This window comes from Palaemon carinicauda, chromosome 35 (assembly GCF_036898095.1).
Source record: "Palaemon carinicauda isolate YSFRI2023 chromosome 35, ASM3689809v2, whole genome shotgun sequence".
Lineage (NCBI taxonomy): Eukaryota > Metazoa > Arthropoda > Malacostraca > Decapoda > Palaemonidae > Palaemon > Palaemon carinicauda.
In genome coordinates this window covers 36,230,091-36,247,590 of record NC_090759.1, presented here as the reverse complement: position 1 = coordinate 36,247,590, position 17,500 = coordinate 36,230,091, and the positions used below count along the sequence as shown (strand labels likewise).

At 37.1% G+C, this 17,500-nt stretch overlaps 2 protein-coding genes across 2 annotated transcripts in view; both read right to left on the bottom strand.

Annotated features, from left to right (window-relative positions):
* LOC137627689 (luc7-like protein 3) overlaps window positions 1–3,247 on the bottom strand; it is a 4,401-nt gene extending 1,154 nt beyond the window's left edge. Inside the window, exon 1 of the mRNA XM_068358901.1 lies at window positions 2,712–3,247. Within this exon, the coding sequence (XP_068215002.1) occupies window positions 2,712–3,065 (354 nt within the window). The 5' untranslated portion in view covers window positions 3,066–3,247. The remainder of the gene's footprint in view (window positions 1–2,711) is intronic.
* Window positions 3,248–14,034: 10,787 nt separating this feature from the next.
* Window positions 14,035–17,500, bottom strand: part of LOC137627688 (serine/threonine-protein phosphatase 6 regulatory ankyrin repeat subunit A-like) — a 19,927-nt gene continuing 16,461 nt past the window's right edge. The window contains exons 7-8 of the mRNA XM_068358899.1: window positions 16,439–16,915; window positions 14,035–15,883 (exon numbers count right to left, since the gene is read on the bottom strand). Coding sequence (XP_068215000.1) covers window positions 14,189–15,883; window positions 16,439–16,915 — 2,172 coding nt within the window. The 3' untranslated portion in view covers window positions 14,035–14,188. The remainder of the gene's footprint in view (window positions 15,884–16,438; window positions 16,916–17,500) is intronic.

The following is a 17,500-nucleotide window of genomic DNA, read 5'->3' as shown; positions in this document are numbered from 1 at the left end:
AATTCAATCTTGTGCATTATGGTAGAAGTACAACCTGGTATCTCCGAGAAGACTTCTGAAAAATTATCCAGTACTTCTTCTAGTTTCCCTTTTTGTTCTGGAGTTAAAGTTGGACAGATATCTAATTCAGAAGTTATTTCTTCTTCAACACAAGGTATAGGATTTTCGATGTCTTCGCTCAAAACTATTACATGAGAGGTTACACAGCAATAATCTGAAATTGAACTATTCAGATTTTCATCAGCCACTGATAACACATTCTGTGACCTGTAAAAATATGCCTTCAGCAAGTTAACATGAAATGTTTTTGGCTTACCTTTCACATCGATTATGTAATCAACACTATTGAGTTTCCGCAGAACTTTAAATGGTCCTTGCCATTCAACTAACAACTTATTGTGTTCTGTTGGCAGTAATAGTAACACCTCATCATTGACTTTAAACTGCCTACGAGTACTTTTCTTGTCAAAGTACGTACTGTAGATTTCCATTGAAGTCTTTATATTTTCCTGGGCTATTTTTGAAGTTTCCTCTAGCCTGTTTCTAAGATCAAAAAGAAAAGAATAAACATTTTGGGTATCATTAGAAAGGCCAGTATTAGTCCATATCTCATTCAATATTAGTAGTGGTCCCCTTACTTGGTATCCATAAAGGAGTTCAAATGGGGAAAAACCAAGAGTGTCAGAAGGAATCTCCCTCATAGCAAACAGGGCACAAGGTAAATATCTATGCCATTCTCTAGGTTGCAAATGACACAATTTCTTCAATATAGATTTGAGAACAGAGTGTTGCCTTTCACAACGACCATTGCCAGCTGGATGATACGGAGTAGTAAACAATGGTTTTACTCCCAGCATTTGGTACACATGTTCCATAAGTTCTGATGTGAACTGCTTTCCTCTATCAGATATTATTTCCTTTGGTATTCCTACCCTAGAAAATATTTGCATAAGAGCATCTGCAACATCAACAGTGGTTATGGTCTTCATAGGAATTGCTTCAGGAAATCCTGTAGCATAATCAATCATTGTTAAAATAAACCTGTGACCTTCAGATGTGCTTGGATTCAGTGGACCCACTATGTCAATTCCTACTCTGCTAAAAGGAATGGAAACTACTGGCATTTTTACCATAGAGACCCTTTTATGTCTACCTTTACTTGTGTTCCTCTGACAGTTATCGCAAGATCTACAATATGCATACACATCTGTACACATTCCTGGCCAGAAATATAATTCTCTGATTTTTTTTAGGGTTTTGCGATGACTAAAGTGTCCTGCCACAGGTAAATCATGAGCCAATTTAAGAACAACCTTTCTAAGTTTAAGAGGAACAACTAAATAAAATTTATTGGCAATTCTTGAATTTTTTGCATTTATAATTTCCTTATACAAAACTTCATTTCTCCGTACATACCTGTACTCCACTTTTGAGTTTTTTGTTATGGTGTTGGCTTGACAGTCTTTCCTGATCGATTCCAGGGTGGAACATTCATTTTGCAATTTTATAAAGTCAATAGGAGTAGTCTCAAGGGCTTCTACATCAGGAAAAACTAATGGGTGAACAACTTTCCTTGAAGCTGAACGAGTTGTTATATTGACGTGTTCAATAGCTTTACCTTTTTCTGTAGGCAGATGGTTTCTTCGAGGTTCCTCATCAATCGAGTTCAAAGGGGGGCAGTCTCCATCTTCAGGAAAAAGAGCACCTTCAATGTTACCTAAAAGTACTGTACAAAACTTAATTGGGGCAATAATAGCATTAACCTTTCCAGTAAACCATTTACATCCAATATAAACTGGTAACACTGGAAAAACATTTTCCCTTCCTAGATAATCGATTAATGATGATTTTGGCAATTCCCTCTCATTCAAGTTAGGAAACAGGTCTTTGGATACAATACATGTAGAACAGCCAGTATCACGTAAAATGGTAGAAACACGAGAACCATTAACCACACCATGAGTAAATGGAGCTCTAGAGTGAGTTTCTTTAGAAGCATAGCGACCAACCTTATTTGATCCTGCTTTGTTCGATGAAGTGCCAGGAGTAGAAGTCATTGCAGCTTTACCTTTAGGACAGGATCGTGCCATGTGTCCAGCTTCACCACAAACATAGCAAAGTGGTGTTGGCCTTTGGGTGACAACTGGAGATGGTTTAGGATTTAGACTTTTCTTTTGGGTCTGCTTATCCCCAGGATAACATCTATGTGCACCTGCAAATCTGTCTGCTGCTTCGGCAACATCTTTAGCTTTCCATAATTCCTGCTCCTTAATAAAAAGTCTGATGTCATGTGGTAAGACAGTGAGAAATTGATCAACAACAATAAATTCTCTTAAATTTTCAAAAGAATCATCAACATCACTTGAATGAAACCAATAATCAAAGTGTCTAAAAAGTTGAGTCATAAATTGAGAAAAATTAATCTTAGAGCTCATCTTAGCAAATCTGAATTCTTTACGGTACTGTTCAGGGGTCCTCTTAAAAGCCCTTAAAACCGCAGCTTTTAAACTTACATAATCTGCAATTTCTTCTTCAGAAAGGGTAGAATAAATATTTAAAGCAGTGCCCGAAAACAATAACGCCAAACGGGTAGCCCACTCACTAACAGGCCACTCACATAAGGAAGCAACACTTTCAAATCTTATTATGTAAGCAGTTATGTCCTCATCTTCATTATAAGGAAGAAGTCTTGGTGGTTTAATACCACTTACCTTAGGAGCAGTACTTTCCTGAATACCATCATCAATTCTTTGTTTATCAAGAGCTAGCTTTGCTTCCTCAAGCGCTAATCTTCTTTCTTCTAAACTTCTATCAATTTCATATTTCCTAAGTTCTCGTTCTTTAGCCCTTTCTTCTCGTTCTTGTCTCTCCTTTTCTTTCTTTTCTTCTCGTTCTTGTCTCTCCTTTTCTTTCTTTTCTTCTCGTTCTTGTCTCTCTTGTTCCTTGTTTTCTTCTCTTTGTAATCCTGCTTCATATTTTCTTGTTGCCCATTCACCAAGTCCATTTCCTTCCAAACCAATTCTTCTTCCTTGCTCGATCCAATAGGAAAACTGTAATTCAGACATTGTATGAAACTAGAGCAAACAGTTACAATTAAACTAGCGTGTTGCCAAGGACAGTAACAAGTCTTGATTTTATGGTGGAACCTAAATAGAAAATATAATAAAGAAGGCTCGAATAGACCATAAAATATACTTCCAGTCCACACACTAACAGTCAAAATACTAAAGAGCTTTCAACTACTTAGAACTCACTTTTTTTGAATGCTAACACGCATTAAGAAACAAGGGTCAGCATTTGCTGGACTCCTTAACTAGGGTAACTCGTGGAATTTACTATGGCTCCAACACTATCATGCTTGGCGTAATTCCTGTCCCCTCTAGGCAATTACGATAGTCAAACTCCTTCACCCTTAAAGTCACTTAAAGATTTGTCCACAGAGGCTGTACTATATTGAGCATGCGCAACAAACTCTTACTCACCCCGCAAAATATACATGTGATAATGTCTAAGTGAAATTCACCTTGATTCCCACAACATATGCAGTATTATCCTGGCAAGGTCGCCAATATGTAAAGGATATTTCCATATATCCTTATCAGATTCTTTTAATGATGTTTATAGCATGATAATACCTCATAATATTGTGAAAATACAAGGGAGAAAATCAAATAGAGATAAGTTTACCAATATTATATTTATCAATAATATTTAAAGTTACATACAACTAGGGTTCCATATAAATAAGATAGAAATTACGAGAAATTATGAATGTTGATTAAATACAAAACAATATAAATATAATTATTAAATTAACAAGGACAACAAATTCAAACAAGAATGAAGAACCCAACTATGAAATTACAGTTATGAAACAACCTTATTATTACTAGTTGCCCAATACTCTTTGAAGCAAATCAGTCAAATAATTCACGTCACAATAATATATAATAAAAGTTACGATAACAAGCACCAAATAGTAAAATAATAGCCAAAATATAACTAAAGATGCAAAATCAAAACAGAAAAATAAACATTAATATTAGTCACATTTATCACTGAATATTTGTCTCTCAAGAAATTAAACAGAGAAAAGCGATGTATACTACTATTCTCCTGTAGTACCGAGGAACATACACTAAGTCTTTCTCCTGCACAATTCCATTGGAAGTTAGGGTTAGGAAAAACAGACTTTTCCTTCACTTTTTGACTTTCTCTTAAAATGTAACAATTCTTCCAAGAACAAAATGGGACTTCGTGACGGGTTAGGGACACACCCGCAGCTGTCCTCTGAAGCTTGAGAGAGTAGCACAGAAAGTGCTAGATTCAACAGAAGAGAGGTCCCAAGAAAACTAGCCAGGGACTCTCAAACAGGTAGTTACTTTAAACAAAAAATAAACAGGAAGTTACACTTGAATACCGTCATTTTTCCTTTACAGACACCATCTTCCCTAGGTGCTAAGTTTCAAACACAACGAAGCGGCCACATCCTCCCGTTTGCTCAACGAGCGGAAAGTTATGTAGACAAACATTCAAGGAATTCAGAAAAATGATGATTGTTTGTTCTGAATGTTTACTCAAAGCCCGCTTAGTTGTTTGCTTACGTAATCTGGAAGTGAAAATGCCACTAAAATGGCCATAAGAATTAGTCTTGAAGAAAGACGGCTAGAATGTTCTTTTCCACGGCTTGGGGCATCATTAAATTAGCCGTAAGTTTTAAAGACTTTTTTTCTTTTACTTCTTTCTTTTCAATTAACAAATTGATAACATCCCCTTGGGTAGTGTCATAGCCTCTGTACCATGGTCTTCCACTGCCTTGGGTTAGAGTTCTCTTGCTTGAGGGTACACTCGGTCACACTATTCTATCTTATTTCTCTTCCGTTTGTTTTGTTAATGTTTTTATAGATTATATAGGAAATATGTATTTTAATGTTGTTGCTCTTCTTAAAATATTTGATTTTTCCTCTTTCCTTCCCACACTGGGCTATTTTCCTTGTTGGAGCACCCAGGCATAAGCATCTTGCTTTTCCAACTAGGGTTGTAGCTTAGCAAGTAATAATAATAATAATAATAATAATGAAAATAATAATAATAATAATAATGAAAATAATAATAATAATAATAATAATAATAATAATAATAATAATTGATGTTTCGTTGTATTCCCCGAAACAATCAAGTTCATTTGAATAACAAAACTTAAACCAATCCTATGCGAGCTTGGTAAAGCTATTTTCCTTCTTTAGAACAATATCACTTGTCATGTAAGTCAACTTGGATTTGATGAGGCGGATATAATAACTGGTATTTCATATGAAAACAAACCCTAACACTGTACAAACGGGTTCGTAGAACACATCTTAGCCAAGAGAATCACTATACACACACGCACATGCACATACACACATATATATATGCATATATATATATATATATATATATATATATATATATATATATATATATATATATATATATATATATACTGTATATATATGTATATATGTATATATATAATATACATATGTATATAATATATATAAATATATATATATATATATATATATATATATATATATATATATATATATATATATGTACATATACATATATATATATTCATATATATATGCATATATAAATATTTACAGTATATATATATATATATATATATATATATATATATATATATATATATATATATGTATATATATACATATATATACATATATACATATATATATATATATATATATATATATATATATATATATATATATATATGTGTGTGTGTGTGTGTGTGTGTGTGTATTTAGACGAACCACTTCAATCCCAGCACAGTAAGAGTCAATAATATTCCTTTTGCATTTCCAAAGTCAGAATACCATTACTTCCCAGAAGGCTACCTTAGAACCACGACAATATTCCCCTCTTTTTATTTTCACCTATGGCCAAATAAAATCCTCCACATCATAGCAATTTTATCAGTCTAATCCTCCCGTTCTCGCTGTTGATTGCCTCTGAAAACGCCCTTCACAGAATGGACAACAACAACAACGCCATCAACAACGATTTGAATTTTATAAAACCACTTTGCAAAACAGGAGAGGACATCAGTCAGTTAGGTTTTCCAGGCAAGAGTCATTTTGAAACGAGTCATTGGTTGTGGATAGGGCTTTTAAGTATGTAATTAGGTTATTGTTATGAAATAGGCTTTTGGTTTTAAAACAGGTCTCTGGTTAGGAGCCATGCTTATGGTTATGAAATGGGCTTCTGGCTATTAATAACCAATTCATAACCAGAAGTCACTTCTGGTTATGAATTGGGGTTTTCTTTACGAAATGGGGTTTTGGTTACGAAATGGGCTTCTGGCTATTAACTTGAGTTCTGGTTATGAATTGGGCTTTTGTTTATGAAATGGAATTTTGGTTATGAAATGGACTTCTGGTTATGAATCAGGCTTCTTGGTCTGAAACATGTTTCTGGGTTTGAAACTGTCTCTGGTTATGAATTGAGCTCCTAGTTAAAAATGGAGCGTCTGGTTATGAAACAGGTTTCTGGGTACGAAAAAGGCTACTGGATCTAAGACAGGTCTCTGGTTATGAAACGGGTTTTGCTTATGAAAAGGGTCTCTGCTTATGAAATGGGTCTCTGCTTATGAAAAGGGTCTCTGGTTATGGAATGGGCCCCTGCTTATGAAAAGGGTCTCTGGTTATAAAAAGGGTCCCTGGTTATGAAACGGGTCTCTGCTTATGAAAAGGGTCACTGCTTATGAAAAGGGTCTCTGGTTATGAAACGGGTTTCTGCTTATGAAAAGGGTCACTGCTTATGAAAAGGGTCTCTGGTTATGAAACGGGTCTCTGCTTATGAAAAGGGTCACTGCTTATGAAAAGGGTCTCTGGTTATGAAAAGGGTCTCTGGTTATGATACGAGTTTCTACTTACGAAAAGGGTCTCAGCTTATGAAACGGGTTTCTACTTACGAAAAGGGTCTCTGTTTACGAAACGGGTCTTAGCTTATGAAAAGGGTCTCTAGTTATGAAACGGGTTTCTACTTACGAAAAGGGACTCTAGTTACGAAACGGGTCTCTGCTTATGAAAAGGGTCTCTGGTTATAAAAAGGGTCCCTGGTTATGAAACGGGTCTCTGCTTATGAAAAGGGTCACTGCTTATGAAAAGGGTCTCTGGTTATGAAACGGGTTTCTGCTTATGAAAAGGGTCACTGCTTATGAAAAGGGTCTCTGGTTATGAAACGGGTCTCTGCTTATGAAAAGGGTCACTGCTTATGAAAAGGGTCTCTGCTTATGAAAAGGGTCTCTGGTTATGATACGAGTTTCTACTTACGAAAAGGGTCTCAGCTTATGAAACGGGTTTCTACTTACGAAAAGGGTCTCTGTTTACGAAACGGGTCTTAGCTTATGAAAAGGGTCTCTAGTTATGAAACGGGTTTCTACTTACGAAAAGGGACTCTAGTTACGAAACGGGTCTCTGCTTATGAAAAGGGTCTCTGGTTATGAAACGGGTTTCTACTTACCAAAAGGGTCTCAGCTTATGAAACGGGTTTCTACTTACGAAAAGGGTCTCTGTTTACGAAACGGGTCTTAGCTTATGAAAAGGGTCTCTAGTTATGAAACGGGTTTCTACTTACGAAAAGGGACTCTAGTTACGAAACGGGTCTCTGCTTATGAAAAGGGTCTCTGGTTATGATACGAGTTTCTACTTACGAAAAGGGTCTCAGCTTATGAAACGGGTTTCTACTTACGAAAAGGGTCTCTGTTTACGAAACGGGTCTTAGCTTATGAAAAGGGTCTCTAGTTATGAAACGGGTTTCTACTTACGAAAAGGGTCTCTGTTTACGAAACGGGTCTTAGCTTATGAAAAGGGTCTCTAGTTATGAAACGGGTTTCTACTTACGAAAAGGGTCTCTGTTTACGAAACGGGTCTTAGCTTATGAAAAGGGTCTCTAGTTATGAAACGGGTTTCTACTTACGAAAAGGGTCTCTGTTTACGAAACGGGTCTTAGCTTATGAAAAGGGTCTCTAGTTATGAAACGGGTTTCTACTTACGAAAAGGGTCTCTGTTTACGAAACGGGTCTTAGCTTATGAAAAGGGTCTCTAGTTATGAAACGGGTTTCTACTTACGAAAAGGGTCTCTGTTTACGAAACGGGTCTTAGCTTATGAAAAGGGTCTCTAGTTATGAAACGGGTTTCTACTTACGAAAAGGGACTCTAGTTACGAAACGGGTCTCTGCTTATGAAAAGGGTCTCTGGTTATGAAACGGGTTTCTACTTACCAAAAGGGTCTCAGCTTATGAAACGGGTTTCTACTTACGAAAAGGGTCTCTGTTTACGAAACGGGTCTTAGCTTATGAAAAGGGTCTCTAGTTATGAAACGGGTTTCTACTTACGAAAAGGGACTCTAGTTACGAAACGGGTCTCTGCTTATGAAAAGGGTCTCTGGTTATGATACGAGTTTCTACTTACGAAAAGGGTCTCAGCTTATGAAACGGGTTTCTACTTACGAAAAGGGTCTCTGTTTACGAAACGGGTCTTAGCTTATGAAAAGGGTCTCTAGTTATGAAACGGGTTTCTACTTACGAAAAGGGTCTCTGTTTACGAAACGGGTCTTAGCTTATGAAAAGGGTCTCTAGTTATGAAACGGGTTTCTACTTACGAAAAGGGTCTCTGTTTACGAAACGGGTCTTAGCTTATGAAAAGGGTCTCTAGTTATGAAACGGGTTTCTACTTACGAAAAGGGACTCTAGTTACGAAACGGGTCTCTGCTTATGAAAAGGGTCTCTGGTTATGAAACGGGTTTCTACTTACCAAAAGGGTCTCTGCTTGTGAAACGGGTTTCTACTTACGAAAAGGGTCTCTGGTTACGAAACGGGTCTCTGCTTATGAAAAGGGTCTCTGCTTATGAAATGGGTTTCTACTTATGAAAAGGGTCTCTGGTTACGAAACGGGTCTCTGCTTATGAAAAGGGTCTCTAGTTATGAAACGGGTTTCTGCTTATGAAACGGGTTTCTGCTTTTGAAAAGGGTCTCTGGTTATGAAACGGGTCTCTGGTTATAAAACGGGTCTCTAGTTACGAAACGGGTCTCTGGTTATGGAATAACACTTTAGTTGATTATTATCGAAACATTATGTTAGTCTCTTTGTCTGTCTCAAAATCAACCCATACACACATACAATCATTAAGGAGTATGATACTCATATAAAGGAAAACATTTGAGGCACATTCTCAGAGGCCTATGGGTTTTCCATTGGTACAACTTGTCTACAGATATAAGCTAAGTTTAGAATTATATCTTGGCTATAATATCAAATTAATATAAATTATTTGTTATTTTAATTACTCTTTACCTCAAACGTTTCATGGGTCTACACCCATAAGATAATTAGCCACAGTGTTACTCCACGTCTCAACATAACAATTAATCCCTGAACGTTTCACTACTCTATGAGGAAAATTGTAGTTAGGAAGCTGTTCACACACAACCAAACGGATAAATGGGTCCGAAAACATAACCTCCTCCCAACTTCGTTAGCATACCAGACTTATGCGAAAGCAGCCCTGATTAGCCGATCATCTCTTACGTTCATTTTGCTGTTCACCAAACGGGATAATGTCAGTTGATGCGGGATACTTGGGGCAGGAGGAAGTAATTCGAAGTACAGTTACCTCTGATTTTTAGATGTATTAACATATTGTCGGTGTTACTGAATAGCGTAAAGGACCGTGAAGGGCCACAGAAAGCGCACAGGAATGTGAAAAAGGTCAATATATGTAGTTTTCTAATAAGAAGTTTTCCAGACAGTGTCCATATAGCTATTGTTGCTCATGTGAAAGTAAAAAATATCCCCGAAATAATGACCGACAGGGTTTGCAAGCACAGCTCAACATGTACCGCTTGCCAGAACATAGGAGTAGTGATATTTTTTTGCGAGTAAAGCGAGCCACGGCGGAGAAAAACCATCAGAATTTTTAAAAGATATCCCCTGAAATAATGACCCACAGGCCTTGCGAGTACAGCTCATCCATGTACCGATGACAAGAACAGAGGAGCAGTGATGTTATGTTAACTAGGCGCAGCAAGCCACGGCGGAGCAAAAACCATTAGAACTGAATTCGATAGTGAGGCTCAATAACGTTTTATTATTATCAACTCACATTATAACCCACGCTAGGAATTGCCAACGTCCATCGCAGGTGTACTACCAATACTTTTCTGATTAGTACTAACTAGTTAAATCATAACTTTATATCCCTTTACGTTCCTTTACGCTATTCACTTCCTTTACGTTCTTTTACACTCTTCAGGCACACCCCATATTGTTATGTTTAATTTTCCATTACATTTGTTTCTTCAAAATGTTTCCATCTATTAGATTTTGGGAGGCTTTTTATATCAGCGGCCAGCTCCTCCAGTGTGTAAAGAAAATGGGAACTTTTCCACATTTTCTAGTCTTTCGTAAGAAGTTTTTTCTACAAAACCTCTACATAAGAACAACACTTAGATTGACTTCCCCACCTAATCTAACCTACAAGCTGTGTCCTTTCCTACTTACCTAACGGGGGAATTATCCCTCCCTGCAACCCCCATTGGACTGCCATATTCTTAGCAGGCTGTCATCATACATACAGGTGGCCGCTATCATACATACACCTCATATTTTGTGTGATAATGCTACTTCAAACTGTGTTTTTTTCAGTAATAGACTTGAACAGAGCTGGTAGAGAGATGAATACTTACATTTCACGATTAGAGAAGAAGAAATCCTATTGATGGAGGAAAAGTCTCTGCGCAGAGAGGCGGGGTTTTTGCGCAGACAGTCGAAACCTGCTATGTACAAACGTACGTACAAGAGCGTCTAGAACGGGCAATAGAATGAGAAAAATTTAATGAAAAACAATGCTAATGTTAGCATGATACGTTAAAATTTGATCTACATCAGACGTTGGCAGCACTGGTTACTGTATTTTTTCATGAGACAATCTTTGCAACGGCGCCTCCAAAGTTTATCCAGCTATACAGTTTTGTATTTTCCTCCGTTTATTATACATTCAAGAAGGTAATGTATAGAGAAGAAAAGGCTTGTTTTACGATTATATATCGTTTCCCCAGTATGTTTTCCCCACCCAAAACCCTGAGTTCCCACTGGGGGTCCCCCATTATCGTTGGATATAGCTGTATATATATTTCTGAAACTATTCATTTGCGACGGAAACGAGTGTCATTTTCGAAGAGAGCGTAATTTTTTCTATATGAGAAAGTAGTTTTTTTTCCTAGGTTATATTACCCTGTAATACACTACAATAATACCAATGTGAAATTTTAGTTAACCTTCCGTAAAATTGCATCTCTATGCAAACATTCAAAGAAACTAAATGCAAGATATATTGGTCAGTCATCTCTAAACCCGGATTCGTTTTCTTACATTACTAAGAAGCCAGTGTGAAAGAAAATGAATAGTCGAGTAACGGGTTTGGTTTTAGGGGTAACTATTTATTTCTGGTGAATCTTATTTGAGAGAGACGTGCAATCGTATTGGTAAAAAGGGACACATATACATGATGTTAATTCCAATTGTGGACTTCAAAGCACCTAGATTTACGACATTGCTAGCAGTCATAAGTAGCTTTTTGTTAAAGTTTTTCTCTTTGAAATTCGAATGCACTAAGGTAAAAAAAAGTAAATGATAAGATTTATAGTAGACTAAAATAAATTTGTGAAATCAAAAATTAAATCTTTGGAAAATAAATGTGCATGATGAGGCTGTTAGGAAAAAAACTACTGATTTGTTAAGCAAAATATTTGATGAGGAAATTCTGATTTCTCGACTAACCTGGGAGCGCTATAGCAGTCATATAGGGCGCGATAAAGGAATTTGGGTAGCTTTTTAAGTATGCGCTATAGTAGAAAAATGGTACTTAGATCACCAGTAATGAGAGGGGAAGAGAAATTCAAGTAATTGGAAAATAAAATATTATCATTACTCAGATAGAAAAAAATACTGTATTTTTTTTTATTTCTGATGAAACAGAAGGGATAGATAAAAAATACCACATCACTTCGAAAAAGGAAGCAGTACGATTTTATTTTAAGAAAATATCTATATCTATATCTGTGTGACCTCAATGATTCCGACCTTAGATGTCAAGATGCCAGAAAACCTCAAAACAATCAATCAATCAATGATTCAAAGTTAAAGTTGCTGAGTAATGTGATAAACAAGACTAAACAGCACGAAGAACAACTAGTGGTAAGAGAAAAAAAAAGATAAATATTTCGAAACTCTAAATTAGGGATAAGATGCACTGATATTACCAACCAAATAAAATCACAAAGTTATCTTTTCTTTTTTATCATGATCTATTTCTACTGACATCGACCCTCTTAAAAAGAAGAAAACATAAATATTCAAGAAAAGCAGAGGAAGGTAGAGAATCTCAGTAACTATCTACCATGGTGCCTCCCCAATCTTGGGAGGTAGGTGACATGAAAAAAGAAACAAAAGGAGATTTTTACTCATCGTTCCTCTTTGCCTGACGAGGGACTCATCTGAGTTTGGTTGGTACTGCTAAGGTGCCATAGCCAACCCTCTCTCGTTTTCCACCACAAAGGAATGAATGAATGATTTAAAGTTTTCAGGCATCCTGACATCTAAGGTCATTGACGCCGAGCCACCAGGAAGACATTGGAGAGGGCGCATCAGGCAACCGACGCCTTAATGTAGGGATAACGGTGGAAAGAAGAAATCTAGGTTCCAAAGTGCAACAGATGAAGATATCACACATTAGCGTCATGAAGTAATAGCTATATGAGGTTGACACCAATTTTGGTGGCCTGATTGGTAACGTCTCTGCCTGGTATTTGCCAGTCTGAAATTTGAGTCCCGCTCAGTCTTGGTTGTGCCATTAGTATCTGCAACCTTACCATCCTCGTGGTGTGGGGGAGCCTATAGGTGTATCTGCTGAGTCACCAGCAGCCATTGCCTGGCCCTTCCTAGTCCTAGCATGGGTAGAGAGGGGGCTTGGGCGCTGATCATACGATGTATGGTCAGTCTCTAGGGCATTGTCCTGCTTGATAGGGCAATGTCACTGTCCCTTGTCTTTGCCATTCATAAGCAGCCTTTAAGTCTTTAAAAAGGAATGGGGTGAGAGGTGAGTCAGGTAACATAGTAAGTTACAAATGGGATGTACTTAAAGGCCAGAAGAAAACTACAGAGACCCTTCAGTAACGCTTTTAGTGAAGAACATTGGTGTCACTATCATTCTACGAGGTTAAGTTATTGTTAGTAATAAAGCTCATTCAAGATTTGACTTTTTGAATACCGATGGGCTTAAGCGATAGGAACGAATGACCGGTCCTTGCTACACAAAGTTTCAGGTACCGTAATCCCAAAAGTTAATTAGTCCCTATGCAGTTGTAATCACATTTAGAAAATATAATCGTGTGCAAAGCGTGTAACTTACCCAATTTGCTTTTAAACTCATTCAATGAACTGCTTTTGAAATTGATACCATGAAAATTTTAACCCGGAGAAATTTTAGTTTCCTCATATCATAAACAAAACTCTTCTTCTTCTTCTTCTTCTTCTTCTTCTTCTTCTTCTTCTTCTTCTTCTTCTTCTTCTTTCTTACTGTGATCTCTTCTTTAAGGGGTCGGTTGCCTGATGCTCCCTCTAATAGTATCAGGTATGGCTTATAATTTGACTGAGTTTTTACGATCACAATCCCTTGCAATCATGAACCGCAATTATTGGCAGCAGGCCTAACCTTTGACTTGATAGTCATACTGCAAGGCAGCAGTTATAATATTCATTGTCAGTGGACTTAGCCTTTTTGCTAAAAAGCAAGACTGTAAGGCAGAAGCTGTCCTTTTAGTCGCTTTTTACGACACTCAGACATTCAGTGGTATTATTCTTACACCCCTATCACAAGGCAGTATATCCTAAACAAAACTGGGTATAGATAAAGAATTTACAAAGTTATTAAAGATTTTATATAGATTCTGGAAAAATAGCATTAGAAAGTTATTCATAGAATATCACCAAAACTAAAAAAGGCAAGTATAAAAACATAATTTCATGATCCACACTTGTTTATAAATGAACACAATTGGAAATGCAGATTCCCAGCACTCCTCTAAAGCATGACTTTTAAAACTCGTGTACCTATTTAGCTATTTGCAATATTTTTCTAAGTATCTTATAATTTCCAAAGACCCTTCTCCAAGCTTTGGTTGCTCAAATTTACCACCAAAGTATGCATAGATCTTTTTTCCCACCAATCCAGTTATACCTGTCACTTCATATAATTCCTTTTCTACCATTAGTTTGAAAACATCTAGCATATGAAAGGCTAAAGTATCTCTTCCCCAAGTAGCTTTATTTCGTTTCTTCTTCTCTAGTTGTCTGAGAAAACAGTTCTTAAGGGCAAAACCTGAGGGTATTGGTATTTTCCATCTTCGAGAGCTCCACCAAGTGAATTTATTCTTAATCGCTTTCGGCATCCACGGTTCGGCTTTCATGCAAGAGAGTAGCGTTTTGCATGTGAGATAAACCTCAAGCTCCTCTGGTTCCAGAGACTTCAGTATATCAGCTTCTAGGTTTGCAAACGAGAGTCTCCAAGCCCCATCACCAATACTGGAAATATAAACGTGAGAGATTGGTGGAGGAGTTAAATAGGGCCTTTCTAAATTTTCAGGCCAAGACGCTTTTAACACAGGAACTAGGTCAATCCCAATTAACAGAATAGGATATCGCAGTCCTTGCCACGATAGTGATATGCCAACTCCAACTTGGGTTCTAGTTACACCAGGTGGAACCAAGCTTAAGCGGCTATCTGAAAAGACATGGCCTTCCATTGATTTAGCTACAGCTCTATAAAATTCATCTTTCCAGTTTGACTTTTGTAGCAATGTATTAATTGTCTCATTTTGTGAACTAACTTCCAAATACTTTTCATGACCCTTGAGAAGGGCTTCCTTTTTGTTTTTAATTTTGACGACATTTAAAGTTAAATCTGTTTCAGTATCTACACAAAAATTAAAATCGAATTCATCTGGTGCGTGAAGACGCGTCTTATCAGCAGCACTTCCAAGTAATTCTAGTCTTCCAGTGAAAAGAGGGTTCACTTGAGAAATCTTCTCTTTTATCTTTTCCAGCTCAGCAGTCACCACAACTTTAACTTCTGCTGCCTCACCCTCACTGAAATTCACACATAAATGATGACTTTGCTCAACAATGTATGAAAGCGTCATTTGGTCTAGCTTCCTCTTCTCAGCTTCAGCTGGATCACTGCACGTAAACACATCATCACCTACTTCTAGAAATTCATCTAAGACCCCATATTGATCAAGCAGTATACAAAAGTTATTTTTCATGGATCTAGGAGAGTTATTTGACAAGTTTTCTGACTCGGGGTTGTCCATAAGCGTTACTAGCTGTTTATAAGCCGCTTCGTGGCCAAACATAGCTGCAAAATGAGCAGGCGTATGTAGGAAGTGATCTTTTATGTCTACTTCGGCTCCCCTAGCTCTAAGCAAGACACACAAATCTGAATGTCCAAAGGCAGCAGCTTGATGGAGAGCTGTAGTGCCAATGAGTTTCTCCACCTGGAGATTGACATCAATTTGTAGAATTTCTAGTAAAAAATGTATTAGTTGTGAAAGTCCCTGTTGAGAAGCAAGCTGTAGGGTTTCCGCTATCAAGTCGTCGCTGGCACGAACTGTTGCCTTTGGTCGATCTTTTTGTATATAGATATTGAAAAGGGTTGAGTGTAATTCTTGAATTCTTCTAAATTCGTCTTTCATTGACTGCTCTCTTGTCTTTTCAAGTTCATCCTCGATTTTTCTTGCTTCTCTGTCAAACACCTCCTGAAATATAAAAAGAAATATATGGAGTTATTTCTGTAGTAGTAATATATCTTCATCTTTAATGCAATTTATGTAAAACCAAATTATTTTATTATTATTTTTAGTATTTTTAGTATTTTTATTATTGTTGTTGTTGTTGTTACTTACTTACTTACTTACTTACTAAGCTACAACCCTAGTTGGAAAAGCAGGATGCTATAAGCCAAAGGCTCCAACAGTAAAAATAGCCCAGTGGGGAAAGGAAACATGGAAACAAATAGAATAGTGTGCCTGAGTGTACCCTCAAGAAAAAGAACTCTAACCTAAGACAGTGGAAGACTAAGGTACAGAGGTTATGACACTAACCAAGACTAGCTTGCATTCCAGATATTGAATCTCACCTTTTCTAACTCACTCGGGTAAAATACTGGAAGATAATCCCTAGAATAATATCCAGAACTGTCAGGGATGTATAGATATGCACTTGAATATTGAATCTTACCTTTTCTAACTCCCTTATGTAATATCCAGAACTGTCAGGGATGTACAGACATGCATTTAGATATTGAATCCTACCTTTTCTAACTCCCTCATGTAAAATTCCGGAAGATAATCCCTAGGGTAATATCCAGAACTGTCAGGAATGTACAGACACGCACTTCCTTGGGCAAGCTGGCGCACAATGCCCCAGTGCTGACACATGACTGCCATTGTAAAAGGAGACACTTCGCTCTTAGGATCAGGTGCAAATGGAATCCCTCCTGCTTGTTGAAGAAAGCCCACTGTGAGACCGCAGTTGGATTCGACAGCTTGAACCATAAGGTGGGTCAGATAATCAGACGAATATGCGAAATTAGGATTTGGGTCGTGCACTGCATTGCAGGCTAATGGCTTTTGTGATAAGTCATATCTGATGCTATCATTATGGGGCCAACGTGCTATCCAAGGTGTATCGCTCTTGACTTTTTCCACTATGTGGCTGATTCCCTCTCTCAGTTCGATATTACTTGTGTCTACCCTCGTCAGCTCCTCTTCAAGCACATGTGCTACTGTCTGAAAAGAAAATAGCAAATAACAGATGTTACCATACCAAAAATAACAAAATATCTACAAAATACAGTTAGAACTTTTATGCATATACTTTACATATTGTATCATCATCCTCATCATCATCATCTTCTCACACACCCACTGACGCAAAGGGACTCGGTTAGATTTCACCAGTCGTCTATAGATTGACTAAATCCATAGAGGATTCATTGGGTGAATTCATCAAAGGATAGCCAGTTCCTTGTGATGCGCAGTGCCTATGTAACTAAGCAAGTGACCCCTGCCGGTCCATACTAATTCCAGTAAGATCATCTGCCAGGCATCAGGAATAAAAGCCAAGATGACATCTTGTCTATATTTACACATTTTCCTTTATGTCATTTGTGGTGTTTTTATATGATATAACAGTGGAGGAGTAAATCTACGCGGACATTTTCTTCTGCATTGCTTACAAAAGTAAAAAGAGAAGGTTGAGTGATTTCCTCATATTTCTAAAGAACTCTCTTTAAAAAGAGTACAAAATATTTCATTAGAAAATAAGAGTCATCAAATTAACAACAATTCTATATAGATTCTAACTTGAATTAA